We start from the raw sequence: 13,710 nt of genomic DNA on the forward strand, positions 1-13,710 counted from the left end.
TCTAAATTTTAAACGATTCGAAACCAACAATAAAAGCATACAATTTACAAACGTATACCTTTGTACTAAAGATATAAGACACCCAAAACTTGTCTCTAGTGAGATACAAACACATATCCTCACCGAGACTAATTAGCGGTTGCATACCTTTATATAATGCCAATTTAACATTTTACATCTTTTGAAAGTCATTTGTATCAGTTAAAAAAATATGTTTTTCAATGAATCAAATCATACTTGAATATTTATTGTTGTAACGTTTAGAAAATAAAATCACCGCTAGTATAAATTTTGTATTTGCGCCGGACATGGGTCTCGTCTTCTAAAGAGTCATCAGTAACGCTCTAATAAACAAATTTAAAAAGGCCAAATAAAGTACGAAGTTAAAGGGAAAATTCACGATTTTTTACTTATGGTTTAAATATGTTCATTATGACATAATATATATATTCACAAAGTTTTATCGCTATATGTGCAGTAATAAAGGAGAAATTCAATATTTAATGAAAAAATATTAACTACTTCCTGTAGGTCGTGACGTTTTCTCCTGGTTTTTGCATGCCGGGATTTAAAAAAACAATCATTAAATGTCTTGGTTTTTAATCATATTTTAACGTAATCGTAAGCGCGCTGATGACTTATGCTTTATCTAATAACCATCCGATAATAAGAAGATAAAACGCACATACGTTCAATTGTACATATTCATGAGATAAATTTTCTATGTTAAACGTATATATTCGAATTATTTTTGTAGACAACACAAAAAGTTTTAAATTGATTTTTAATTAATGTATTTTCGGACTGATAAGGTGAACAAAGCAAAGTACAATAATCTGTAAAGACAATATGTTGGTGTTCTCTTATTGACCTTTTACTATCTCTGCTATGACTTGGTTGATACGATGTGTGTATTCACGGTTCTGTAGCAATACTCGTAGATGGCTTGTTGAAAGGTAAATTGTTATTTGCACTTCGGTATTTAAACACGCCTCTCGGGCACACCTTGTCAGGTGTGACTGTCTATTCGGATCAGTAAATTATAAGACAAGGGGAGCATCCAATACACATATTTAAAATATATATTCAAGTTGGTGACAAATAAAAATTGATCGCCGTGGAATTATTTAATTATGTTTGGTGCTATTATTTATTTGAATTCAAATAAGTTAATTTACTAAGAAATACACAATTTTTGGTTAAAGACGGGAAACTTAATTCATATGTCCGATTGAAATGATTTACACCTTTTGTCCTTGATTGATGTCTAATAAAAAGGAGAACTTAGAAATTATAAATAGCTTTACCAAAGTATTTTTATTTGTCTTTATTAGGCAAATAAATGAATGAGAACACTTAGATTTAGACTTTTTAAAAGCCACGTACAAATTAATAACTGGAACTCACTGAAGATAACTCTACCGAAGCGGAATATAATATGAACGAATAAAGAAAAAATACTTTTGTACTTGAGAAGTCTTAAAACATTGACAGCAAATTTAAGGTCTTCTTGGAATGGAATCGAAACATTACGAATAGATATTCTTTATCAAGTGTGAAAAACGTCAACCAAATTTAATCATAATCGGGGACGTCCTTATTAGAGTAGTCTTCGTCTCACAACGTATAATACTTAACAACTATTTGACCAAAGATGTTTAAAAACAAAAGACAACGAATTTAATGTCATCTTTCCCTATTTTTGAATGTAATTATAAGTCTGTTCAACTGGCAAGAATATCCCTAAAGCGGACAAATATCTGACAAGCAGTTTATTCTTTAAATTTGCTGTCATTGAATATCAAGAAAGAAAATAAATCCCGAAAATGATTTGAAACTTTAATACTCAATAGCTTTCCTAGAAAATATTCACATCCCTCGGGGATTATTAGTGTACGTCCAGTTGCATATGTCGGAACAGTTGTGGTGATGACGAATTTCTTTCTTTATTCGAGAACAATCTAATTGATATATAAATCTGTGATTTTACTATGTTCATAACTTCGATGAACCAAAGCAAGTTATAGATCGACCTGTATTTAAATCAAATTGGTCCTCTTCTTCTTCTTCTTCTTTTGGTATACAATAGTCTATCGAATTGGATGATTACATACTGTTGGTATACGTGGACTAGTCTATTTACAAAACTTTTACCCCAATTTGCACAAAATGTATGTTTCTTTCTTATGTTCAATGTATACATGTATATATTTTAAATTGCGCTGTAGTTCCGTAACTTTCTATCCGGGCGTATAAACGAATCGTCGACAAGTGCGCACATTTTTTTAATCAACATTTCTGGAATGATCCAACTATGTCCTTTACTATTGACAACAAGTAAATATTACATTGTCCCAGAGACATATGTCTCTGATTTCCCAAAATTAACCCTTGGAAAAAATACGTATATTTGTATATCTTCAATTTTTTTTTTAATTTTTTTTGGTATCATTTTTTTTTTTTTATAAATAATATTCTTTAAACCAGAAATTTTATTTATAAACAAGCGTATGAGTTAAGTAATGACTAGTATATTATATCACTTTCGGACACGCAAGACAGAGATGTATATTATACATGCACCTGATAGTTCAAAATGGAAAGTTATAAGTTATCGGCCGTGTACACTGATCAATACCTACAGAAGTGAAACGATGCATGAACTTACAGGCCCGAAAGGAAATCGCTTGAATACCTGGTCGTGTCACCTTACACCCCTCACAATACCTTTGGGAGTAATACCTTAAGCCATGCGGGTGATCAGTGGAGCGAAGATCCTAATTTATTTGAATAAAGTATATTACTTTAAAGAATTATGAACGAATTAGATTTTCGAAAACAATTTTCACGGAACTCTTATTTATGATTTGAACTTTGACTTTTTAACTAATTCCAATATTAACAGTTTAAAAATAACAGACTATATGGTTATTAAAAATATAAGAACATTTTCCGAATCAAGTTAGTTAGTCAGATAAAACAACCGTACGATTGACAAGATATCGAGACGTAATTACGACAACATCGGTTACTGTAGTTTTGTTTCTTTATGGTTTATAGACATATCGTCATTTTTATTTGGACAAGATAACAAAATGGCGGAACGCAAAGAACTGATACTCAAAATTTAAAATCGATGGTGATCTCTTATCTAGCGGAATAAAACTTTAATATTTATAAATTTGAGCATTTTTATACAGAATGGACATAATATGAATTTTTGATTTTTTGGCGAAGTTTCCCTTTAAAGAGCAATGAGGACCAAAAATTTCAAAAATGTTTTGCCGAATACAGCTTAGGTAATCTATTCCTGAGGTAGAAATGCCTTTGCATTTTAAAAATCCAAAGTTTTGTGGACAGTTACTTTATAATTATGACTATGTCAATGATAGTTGATGTCAAAATAAAAGTGCTGGCTACTGCTCTGGTGACCTTCTTGTGGGAACTCCTCCAGCAGTGATATCGACAAGGTGGTTGTTAACAAACTCCTCATAGAATATGAAGACGGATACGAATGATCCACTTGTAATAATTACCACGAGTAAGTCAATCCTTTTTTCCCCAAAATAATAAACTTAATGGGTGCCACATGTGAAACAAAATCTTCCACAACCAGGTAATCTGCACTTACTTGAACCAGATATGATTCGAGCGCCACTTATGAGTCTAATTTATCAAATTATCAGCCTGGTAGAACGAACATGGAGAAAATTTTATTTGATCCAATAAGAATAACTCCAGATTCTAAATATCTAATTTGAATGTAAAATCTATGATGTTTTACACTTTCAACAGAGTGAATCAAATATAACTTCGTCCAACACATTTGATAACTTAAGTAGCAATTTCATTGTTTCTTTAAGAATAAATTAGGCCAGAATTCTTTTGTTTTTACATTTTTACAACCATAGTTCAGTTCTGCACCACCCGAGACATGTATATCTATTCCTGTGCTGAATGTGGCATCTGATGCTAAATAAAGACATGTCATAGCACATTCCTCAACTGTTCCTCGCCTGCCTAATAACTGAAAAAGATAAAGACATGTCACATTACTCAGCAGTACGTCTCCCTATCAGCTGCAATAGAAAGAGACAAACCATACTACATTACTCAGCAGTACCTCGCATCCCTATCGGCTGACAAAAATTAAAAAACATGTCATACCATGTGCACATTCCTCAGTTGTACCCCACATCCCTAACAGGTAAAATATATGGAGTGGATCATAAAAAAAACGTAGCTGTACCCGTCGCCTCCCTATAAGGTTAAATAGATAGAGACATGTCATATCACATTTGTCAGTTGTACCTCGCATTCATATCAGCTGGAATAGAACGATACATGTCTGTCCACATTCCTCAGTTGTACTAAATGTTCGTCTCATTATTAGCTGAAATAGATAGACACATTTCACACCACATACTTTACTTGTACGTCGCCTCATTAACAGCTGAAATAGATAGAGAAATGTCATACCACATTCCTTAGCTGTACAACACCTCCGGAACATCTGCAATAGATAGAGACATGTCATACAAAATTCCACAGCTGCCCCTTGTCTCCCTAACAGCTGAAAGAGACTGTTTAATGACGTACCCTGTTCCTAAATTGACACTCGCCTTCAAAATATGTACAGGTGAAATAGATAGAAACTAGTCATACCACATTCCTTAGCTGAATATCGCTTCCCTAATATCTAAAATAGATAGAGACATACCACACCATAGTCTAAAGTTTACCTCTCTTCAAAAATCATGATAAAGTCAAACAACAAAAAAATGTAGCCCTAGCTTTCGAACTGATTTTATGTTCTTTTTAAGGAAGAGTTGAGTGATTTCACTCGTTTTTTCACTTCATAATTACATGACAAACATTTTGTTAAACACAATGACTCAAATCAGCTGTCGAATCAAAATAGGGTCACGCTTTCAAACGTATTATCATAAAAAAGAGGTCTATAACTTTCCTGTCCATAAATTTGAAGAAAAATTTTAACATATAATGCCATGTAATTACTTATCATGCTAATCTTGCGCAAAACTTGCAGAAAAAAAAAACAATCAGCATAATGGACAACAAATTATTAGAATTTTATTACTAAGTATAGCTATAGTGGAAATCACTTTTAACCTCTCATTAGAACTATCAGAATGATCTTTCATAGCACTGTTCTAAACTGACCTAGCACTATTTTTAGCAAAACTCAGAAAATCAGGCTCAGTTTTACTGTAGAACTTTTAAACCTGTTCAAGGTAAAACTGTCCAATTCAGTTTTAGTCGGAGACAAATGCATTTTCTTTTAGTTGGAATAATAACGTGCTTTATTATTACATTAACCCGTGAGGAAAAGAAGTAGACGTTTGAAACGAGATTCTCTGACGGTGCAACTAACATAATTTTGTAACTGTAAATATTGCATACTATTGTAGTCAATCGATAATAGCATTCGCCTCTTCAGACACCATTGACGATCTGTCGGTTTCTGACCATTGAATGTCTGTAATACAAATTGGTCCCTTTTTTAACGATGTACGTGAATACATGTCTATTTTGGAAATGTTGTCATACTCATCCTCACATTTCCTATGATACCTATATATACTTACTGAGATGTTGCTAAATATCTGTCCAGTCTCGTCGGGATTTGCTGTCGAATTGATGAATTGATTAGATAAGGGCGTATTGATATTTCCACCGGAAAATCTGAAGTTAAGATTGTTAAAAGCTTCAAAACAGTTTAAAATGCATTTTTAATTTGAATAAATGATACATATTTTGCAATTTTATGATGATACATGTCCCATTTATTATCATAACGAAAAAAAGTGCAAGCATTACACAGTACAAATTAAACCGAAACGTAAGAGCATCGCACTAGTAGGATAAAATGTATAAAATAAACAATACAAAATCATACTGATAGGAAATTCTAAATTGTATATTTTAAATATCTTATAACCATAACAAAAATATCGAACTCCAAATAAAATTTTAAAGGTCAATAAAAACTGACAAAATCAAATGCAAGACCCTTTTTCAGCTAAAAGGTTTTAACACCATGGCTTTATATAGTCAAAACTGTATTCATAGATTTATTAGTGTACAGTAGTAGCGTAGCTGTATGATTGTATTTTAGGTCCTTACAATATTGATCACCGACTAATAAACGCACAGAACATTCCAAAGTAACACCGACATTCAGATTGAAGTTATTCTGTAAGCTATACATTGTCTTTCCTAAATAAAAAATTTCTAGATTCCATCAATGCTAGTCAGACAACAACAAAAATGGCAAATGACTCTTCATCTTTAACTGTTTCGTCTACAATCCGGCTAAATTAAAGAAAGCTTAGCCACACACACTTTTGGAGTATTCATTAGAAGATTTATTCGATGCCTCCGGCTGCCAACCAAGATGGTTGTGATGACTTTAAATAAAACCTGGGAGTAAAATACAAGTTTTGCCTGTTTTTTTTGTGTTTTTTTAACCACTATAGATAGACAAAATCTGACAGGAAAAACATAACGTGATTAAAATATTCTACACTACCTGTAATATATTTATATCAAAACTATCAAACGATTGTTTATAGGAGTTATTGCGTTAAGGAACAAATATGATCAGGAAGGTAGGATCTACAAATAAGTTAATTGCCAAAAATCGTCAGTCGACTCCTTATTAGAGCCATTATCATATAATAAAGATTGAGAATGGAAATGAGGAATGTGTCAAAGAGACAACAACCCGACCATATAAATACACAGCAGGCCACCAACAGGTCTTCAATGTGGCGAGAAATTCCCGCACCCACTGTCCTTCAGCTGGCCCATAAACAAATATATACTAGTTCAGTGATAATGAAAGCCATACTAATTTCCAAGTTGTAAACAAGAAACTAAAATTAAAATAGTACAACACTAACAAAGGCTAGAGGCTCCTGACTTGGGACAGGCGCAAAAATGCGGCGAGACGATTTTTGCCAGTTTTTACCTTATTGCCTTATAAATGAAAAGTTACTTGAGATCAACAGAAACTTAAATAGAAAAAGCAATCAGCAAGACAAGATCTATAGATATTTCAAAATGACCGAAACTGTAAGTCTACTCTTTTATGAATTAATTGCCCTTTAATGCATTACATGTATCATTTATGTTTGCCTTTTTGAAACTATTAAATCAGATGGTAATCTACACGCGCAGAACATTTGGTTCTGCATTGAAAACCGTGAGAGGATTTTCCGGTTGTGCTTTAGTAGAGTAATTGTCACCGCTTCAAAAGGTACGAACATTTCTAAATCGCAATTTTCTTATTAAACGGATCAAAATATTTAAAATCGGAGAATGCTATGCTGTGGTGAATACTTTAACAAAGAGATACAGGTATCATTTACTAATAAAATTGAGAATGGAAATGAGGAATGTGTCAAAGAGACAACAACCCGACCAAAGAAAAAAACAACAGCAGAAGGTCACCAACAGGTCTTCAATATAGCTAAAAGGTAACTATTGTGTAAGATGCCGATGAGCGACATATGCTCTTTGGAGCCTTTAGTTTTATTTATTCTGTCTTAGAAATGTTTGTAGGCTGATGTTTATCAGTTTATCTAGGTAAAGCAACAGTGATGTAGTAAACATGAATTGATTCATTAGATGTTAAGCGCTAAATTATACTTACGAATTGACTCTGACGTTGAATTTAGCTTCGTCTATTGCCAGTGCCCTTGTCATAGCACTTACAGCCCCTTTAAACACGAAAGATAAGTCTAAATAGTCATGTCAGGTAAAACATATAATGTCAATCTAGAAAAAGTCACTGGAACTTCAAACTTTTATTTGAAATATACAAAAAGTATCAGACTGTATGTATGAATAATGGTTTGTAAGATATGTAAAATAATGTGAGTTGTTAATAGAATAATATAATGGCGTTTTTCTTACTATCCTGAAAGTGTGATGTTTTTTGTATCAGTTGAAAAGGTAGGAGTCACTTCCGAGTGAGGTGTATACTGTCTCGTCATATTGATGATTTTAAGTGTGTGATATCAATGCCTTGATAGAAAAAGTAAAATACCATTGTAGCCTGTTGGAGGACAATAGTGGAGGAAAACTCAATAATCAACTATTTCATTACTGATGAGTTTCTGTAAAAACGAACTGCATGCCTAAAAAAAATTACTTCTAACGATACAGTGTTCTATTTTTGCAAAGAATGATATTTACCTTAAAGTACATTATAGATATTCATGAAGTTTAGAAGATCAAATGATTATCAAAATTGTATTTTCAAGATTAGACCAAATCATTTAGTACTTTCACGAGTAGAAATCAATATTGTGCAATAATACCTTTGTAGCACAATACATTGAAGACCAACCAGCCGCCGTATAAGCAGTCATACTACTGTTATTGATAATGTTGCCTTCTGTCTTCCGTAAATGTGGGAGTGCATACTAAATCAAAAAAAGATATTATAGGTAAATGCTATATAAGGAAAAACTGGTTAATATATAACGCATTACTTGTGTGTTTCATTTATGTATCTTTTAAACGATGGGTGTTTCCCAACGTGCATTGGTTCTTTTGCAACAAAACAATTTCGTTAAAAACAATGAATGACGCCATTTGCAATGATAACAACAAATGTGTACTATTATGCTATTGTTTCAGAAAAAGGGAAAAGGTTTGGATCCATTAAAACGTTTAATCCCGTTTACACCTGTCCTAAGTCGGGAATCTGATAGTACAGTAGTTTATGTAATATATACGTGTTTCTCGTTTCTCGTTTTTTTATATATAGATTAGACCGTTGGTTTTCCCGTTTGAATGGTTTCACACTAGTAATTTTGGGACCCTTTATATCTTGTTGTTCGGTGTGAGCCAAGGTTCCGTGTTGAAGGCCGTACATTGACCTATAATGATTTACTTTTTTTTTAAATTGTTATTTGGATGGAGAGTTGTGTCATTGGCACTCACATCACATCTGCCTATATCTATTAACTTGTTTACCTGGTAATCATGGTAATGTTGCGAGCGTCTTTGTATGACATCCTAAATCATATATGACAACAGTGACAAGAGTAAATGTTGCATTTATTGTATCCTTTCTAATTTAAAATATATTTATGGGATTAAAGACATCAAATCTGAGTGATGTTAAAGGGGAACAACATAATTAACGTAAATTAAGAATGGTACAAGAAAAAGGAAATAATGTCTATTTTGTTTGAAAACGGAAACAAGATAATGAATACTAGCTTGGATGGAGAGTTCTCTCGTAAGCACTTATACCACATATTCTTATATCTTTTAAATAAACGAGATAAAAGCGCATAGACATTGACGCGTCTCGTTATATGTTATTAGTATATATTTATCAAAGATACCAGGACTAATTATTTTATGTTATAGATACATGATAGTATATATGGCGCATCACATGTTGCCTAAAATAAGCTTAATCATGTACGATCCAGACCAAAAATATGAATATATATTCATTTCACACATAAAACATGTGAAGGTGCGGATTGGTCTCGCTGTATTAAAGACCCATTGGTGACCATCGGCTGTATTCTACCTTTTGGTCGGGTTGTCGTCTGTTTGACACATTTTCCATGTTCATTGTCAATTTTACCTTCGTATTAAATAATTTAAAGATAGTTTCAGTTGATGATTGGTTGACGTTTGTTACCTTTGAAACTAGGAAGTATCCAAGAACATTAACTTCGAATAACTTTCTAAACTCTTCTGCTGTATAATCATCTATTGTTCTGTACTCAGGATCTATATTACAAAAACAAACATTTATGAATAATTTTTTTTCTTCATTTGATTCATTGAGTTTCCCAGCTTTCACTTACTTTTGTCTAGGAGAAGAACAACTGACAACGTTACGGTGAAAAACAAAAGATGAGGAAAAGGCAAACAAATCCAGAAAACAACATTTAGACTGAGCAAGACTCCACCAACAATTGGGGATAAACTCAAATTTCAGGTAAAACAGGTTATGCTCCATTAGTGGCACCTATCGTATGAACAATACCCCCATGACCAAACAGTATAGTACTTGGTCAAACACAAATGATATAATTACGCAAGTTTTCTATGGTTGGGTTGTTGTCTCTTTGAGCCATTCCACATTTTTATTCTCAATTTTATGTTTTAATAAATTCAACACATTCTATAAACTTTACTTAATACATACGTTGTCCAGCATTATTGATGACACAGTCAATTTGTCCATACTTTTCTACTGTTTTGTTTATAAGATTCTGTGGAAAAAACACTACTTTTAACTAGTAAATAAACTCATCATAGATACCAGGATAACAAAAACATATTTACGCCAGAGGCGCTTTTCGACTACAAAAGACTCATCAGTGACGCTGGAATCAATAAATGTTTGAAATGCCAAATAAAGTACGAAATTGAAGAGCATTTAGGACCAAAAGTTCCTATTAGTTTTGCCAAATACAGCTATATTACCTATTCCTGAGGTAGAAAAGCCTTATTTTGTTTCAAAAAATCAAAGTATTGTTAGCAGTTAATTTATATTATGTACATATCAATGATGACTCAAGTCAACACACAAGTGCTGACTACTGGGCTTGGGATACCCTCGGGAAAATGAATATCCACCAAAATTTGTATCGACCGAGTGGTTGCAAATAAACTCATCATAGATACCAGGATAAAAAATATATATTTACGCCAGACGTGTGTTTCCTCTACAAAAGACACATCAGTGACGCTGGAATCACAAAATGTTTAAAAAGGCCTAATAAAGTACGAAGTTGAAGAGCATTGAGGACCAAAAATTCCTAAAGGTTTTGCTCAGGTAATCTATTCCTGAGGTAGAAAAGCCTAAGTTAGGTTTTTTTGGAACTAAATGAAACAGGCTTTACGAAATAGATACTTATCTTACCACATACACATACACCAAATTAAGATATACAAAAAAGAAAACACAACAAAGACCACATTTACAGCAACACACACAACAACAACAAATGAAAACAAAACAAAACAAATCAAACAGAATGATAATTATCTAAATGTTTATTTTTCATATAATTTATTGTGTATACGGGTAGATCGTTGTTAGTTAGAACGTTTAGAACTTAAATTAGAACATTTATAATTCATGAAGTTTAGAGCATACTTATGATCATAATTCAGAACGAATCGAGGGAGATAATAATATAGACAGTAAACTTGACTTTTCACAAAAACATACACATTGTAGTTAGAATAAACAAAACAACGATTAATAAAAATTAATTGTTTTGTATGCTTTAAGTTAAACTGATTTAAAATGAAAACGAGTACATGGACTCCTCTGTTATAAAATGGCATTAAGCTTGATTATCTATGAAGATTATTTGTTAGAATTTTGATGAAAAAGTCAAAGTGGATAATACCGTAAAAGTGCCATTAATTTACTGAAACCTTGAAAATTTCTTAAAAAATCATTATTTCCATAGAATTGTTGTACATATTAAGAGCATATTTTTCAAAATGCTTTTACAAAAATCCGCATGCGTTTATCTGTTGAAATAATAAGTTATATCTGTCTATTCAAAGGAAAGAAATAACCTAAAAGAACAAATGTAGAGTGAAAGTCTAAAATTTCGATATCTTTTATCTCTATTAAAGGTTGCATTTTGTAAATACAGCTGTTTCTGAAAACCCTCCTCTTTTGTGGAGAAATTGAATATTCATAGAAAATCAATTTTGTTTACATACTGGTTCCCAGTTATGCTCTCTGTGTTCCATATCGCAGAGACAGAACTTGGAAATGTTACAGTAAATTAACACGTGCATATTGCTTACATTGAAATCTGTGGTAACCTTTCATTCGAGGTAGGGGTAGTTCAGAAAATTTGAGAAGTTCAGGGCATATAAACGTTGAAAATATGCCGCACAGCCCTATATTTTGACATTTGAAAAAAATTGTGGTGCCAATGGACTTTCAATTCTAGCATAAGATTTTTTTTAAAACTTCATAGTAAAAGTGGTACAGTTTTAGCCGTAAAAGGAGTTCCTATGGGCAATTGCATTGTCAATATTTACCAAAATATAACCTAAAGGTATATGTGTTATAACATATTTGAACTGCTTGTTTGGAAAAAAGCTTGTATGCAAGTTTTCGTAAAAACAAATCATTAAAGGAATCGAAACTGTATCGTATGCCTTATGGTATTATTTGTAATAAGATAATTTGGTTCCAAATTTGTTCTATTTGGTAACTATCAGAACCTGTACTAAATTCGTCTCGCTAACTGTTCTTATGATTAATTTAGGACAGTTTGTATATTTTTGACAGATATAAAATCGATCTCAGCTATTTTCTGATCTGCCACTTACTTTTATGTCATCTTCTTTTGTGACGTCAGCAAATATAAATAATGCTTCACCTGGTCCTATATCATTCAGCTCTCTTTCTGCTTCTCTGCCTTCCTTCTCTGTTTGATATTGAATTCAAAGATGAAATTCATTTATCCAGAGTAGTATTGCATATTGTTCTTTTGCATTATTTGAAATATTTTTCTATTACACAGCTTCTTTTGAATATAAAGATGATAAAGGTAAATGAACATGAAAATGCATGAATTTTATTGACTGATCAATTAACGTTAATTCAAAGGTTAACATTCATTCCGATTACTTTCAAATTCTATACTCTGAACGGGACTTATGGTGCTATGTGAAACACAAAGAGAGCGAGCGAGCGAGAGATTTTATAGATTAGTGTAATGAATGATTTATGTTATCAATGAAATTTATGCTTACCATTGTATGAACAAAATACTACTTTTGATCCCTGTTGAACTAAAAAAAAATAGTTATAACATCGAGAATGTAATTTATTCAAGCTGACTGTGTATAAATTGTTTAAAATTTTTACGATAACAGTTTCTTAACCATGAATTATATTGCAAATACACTTAAAAAGAATTCTTTATCAATACGTTAAATATGGGTTGACGTGTTTATAAATACAGAAGTGTGGTAGTTGCTATTCTATTTATAGCAGGGAATATATTAAAACTGTAACAAACAATACAAATTTTCTAAAATTCTTATTAAATCTCACTTGTTCAGATACTAACTGTAATATATATACGTACACCTGTGTGATATTAGTATATATATTTTGTATATACATTTAATCTTTTCATATGTAGACAGACTTAACTGTTGCATATGCATTTAACGACGTCATGGATGACCTACTTTAACTAATAATACATTAATCAAATCGTGAGAACATCATATCAACGTGTAATTTTGTATGTTGTTGGCTTCTCTTACTAATGTTACTTACCAAACACTGTTGCACAACCTTTCCCGATTCCACTAGATCCGCCCGTTATAACAGTAACTTTGTCTTTGTAACGTAGGTGACCTTCCATACTATATACATTGGTTTATCTAAATTACCTAGTACATGTATTAAAGTGATAATAAATTATGTAACAATGTTCACTGTGTATCATCAGAACCGGAAATAGGGAACTAACGAAGAGGAGAAAATTATAAAAATATAAACCAGATAATTCATTTTGATGAGGTTGTCGCTTTTTAAATCATTTGCTTTAATTTTGTGCGTAGCAAACAAAGACATGCATTTGGATTATATTTCAAAACTGTGCATTTAGTACCAGAAAATGTTTGTGATCGATAAGCCTCTGACGTCCTACTGTC

The 13,710-nt window shown here is 32.1% G+C and overlaps 1 protein-coding gene across 1 annotated transcript; it reads right to left on the reverse strand.

Annotated features, from left to right (window-relative positions):
* Positions 1-3,698: 3,698 nt before the first annotated feature.
* Positions 3,699-13,498, reverse strand: LOC134683749 (17-beta-hydroxysteroid dehydrogenase 14-like). The gene is made up of 9 exons (XM_063543062.1): positions 13,331-13,498; positions 12,796-12,834; positions 12,370-12,467; positions 10,208-10,274; positions 9,695-9,786; positions 8,348-8,453; positions 7,679-7,745; positions 5,610-5,706; positions 3,699-4,027 (listed from the first exon to the last, which is right to left on the reverse strand). The coding sequence occupies exons 1-9, from the start codon at positions 13,416-13,418 to the stop codon at positions 3,848-3,850; spliced, it is 834 nt and encodes a 277-aa protein (XP_063399132.1). The 5' UTR covers positions 13,419-13,498; the 3' UTR covers positions 3,699-3,847.
* Positions 13,499-13,710: the final 212 nt, after the last annotated feature.

The sequence above is a fragment of the Mytilus trossulus genome, chromosome 9 (assembly GCF_036588685.1).
Source record: "Mytilus trossulus isolate FHL-02 chromosome 9, PNRI_Mtr1.1.1.hap1, whole genome shotgun sequence".
Taxonomy (NCBI): domain Eukaryota; kingdom Metazoa; phylum Mollusca; class Bivalvia; order Mytilida; family Mytilidae; genus Mytilus; species Mytilus trossulus.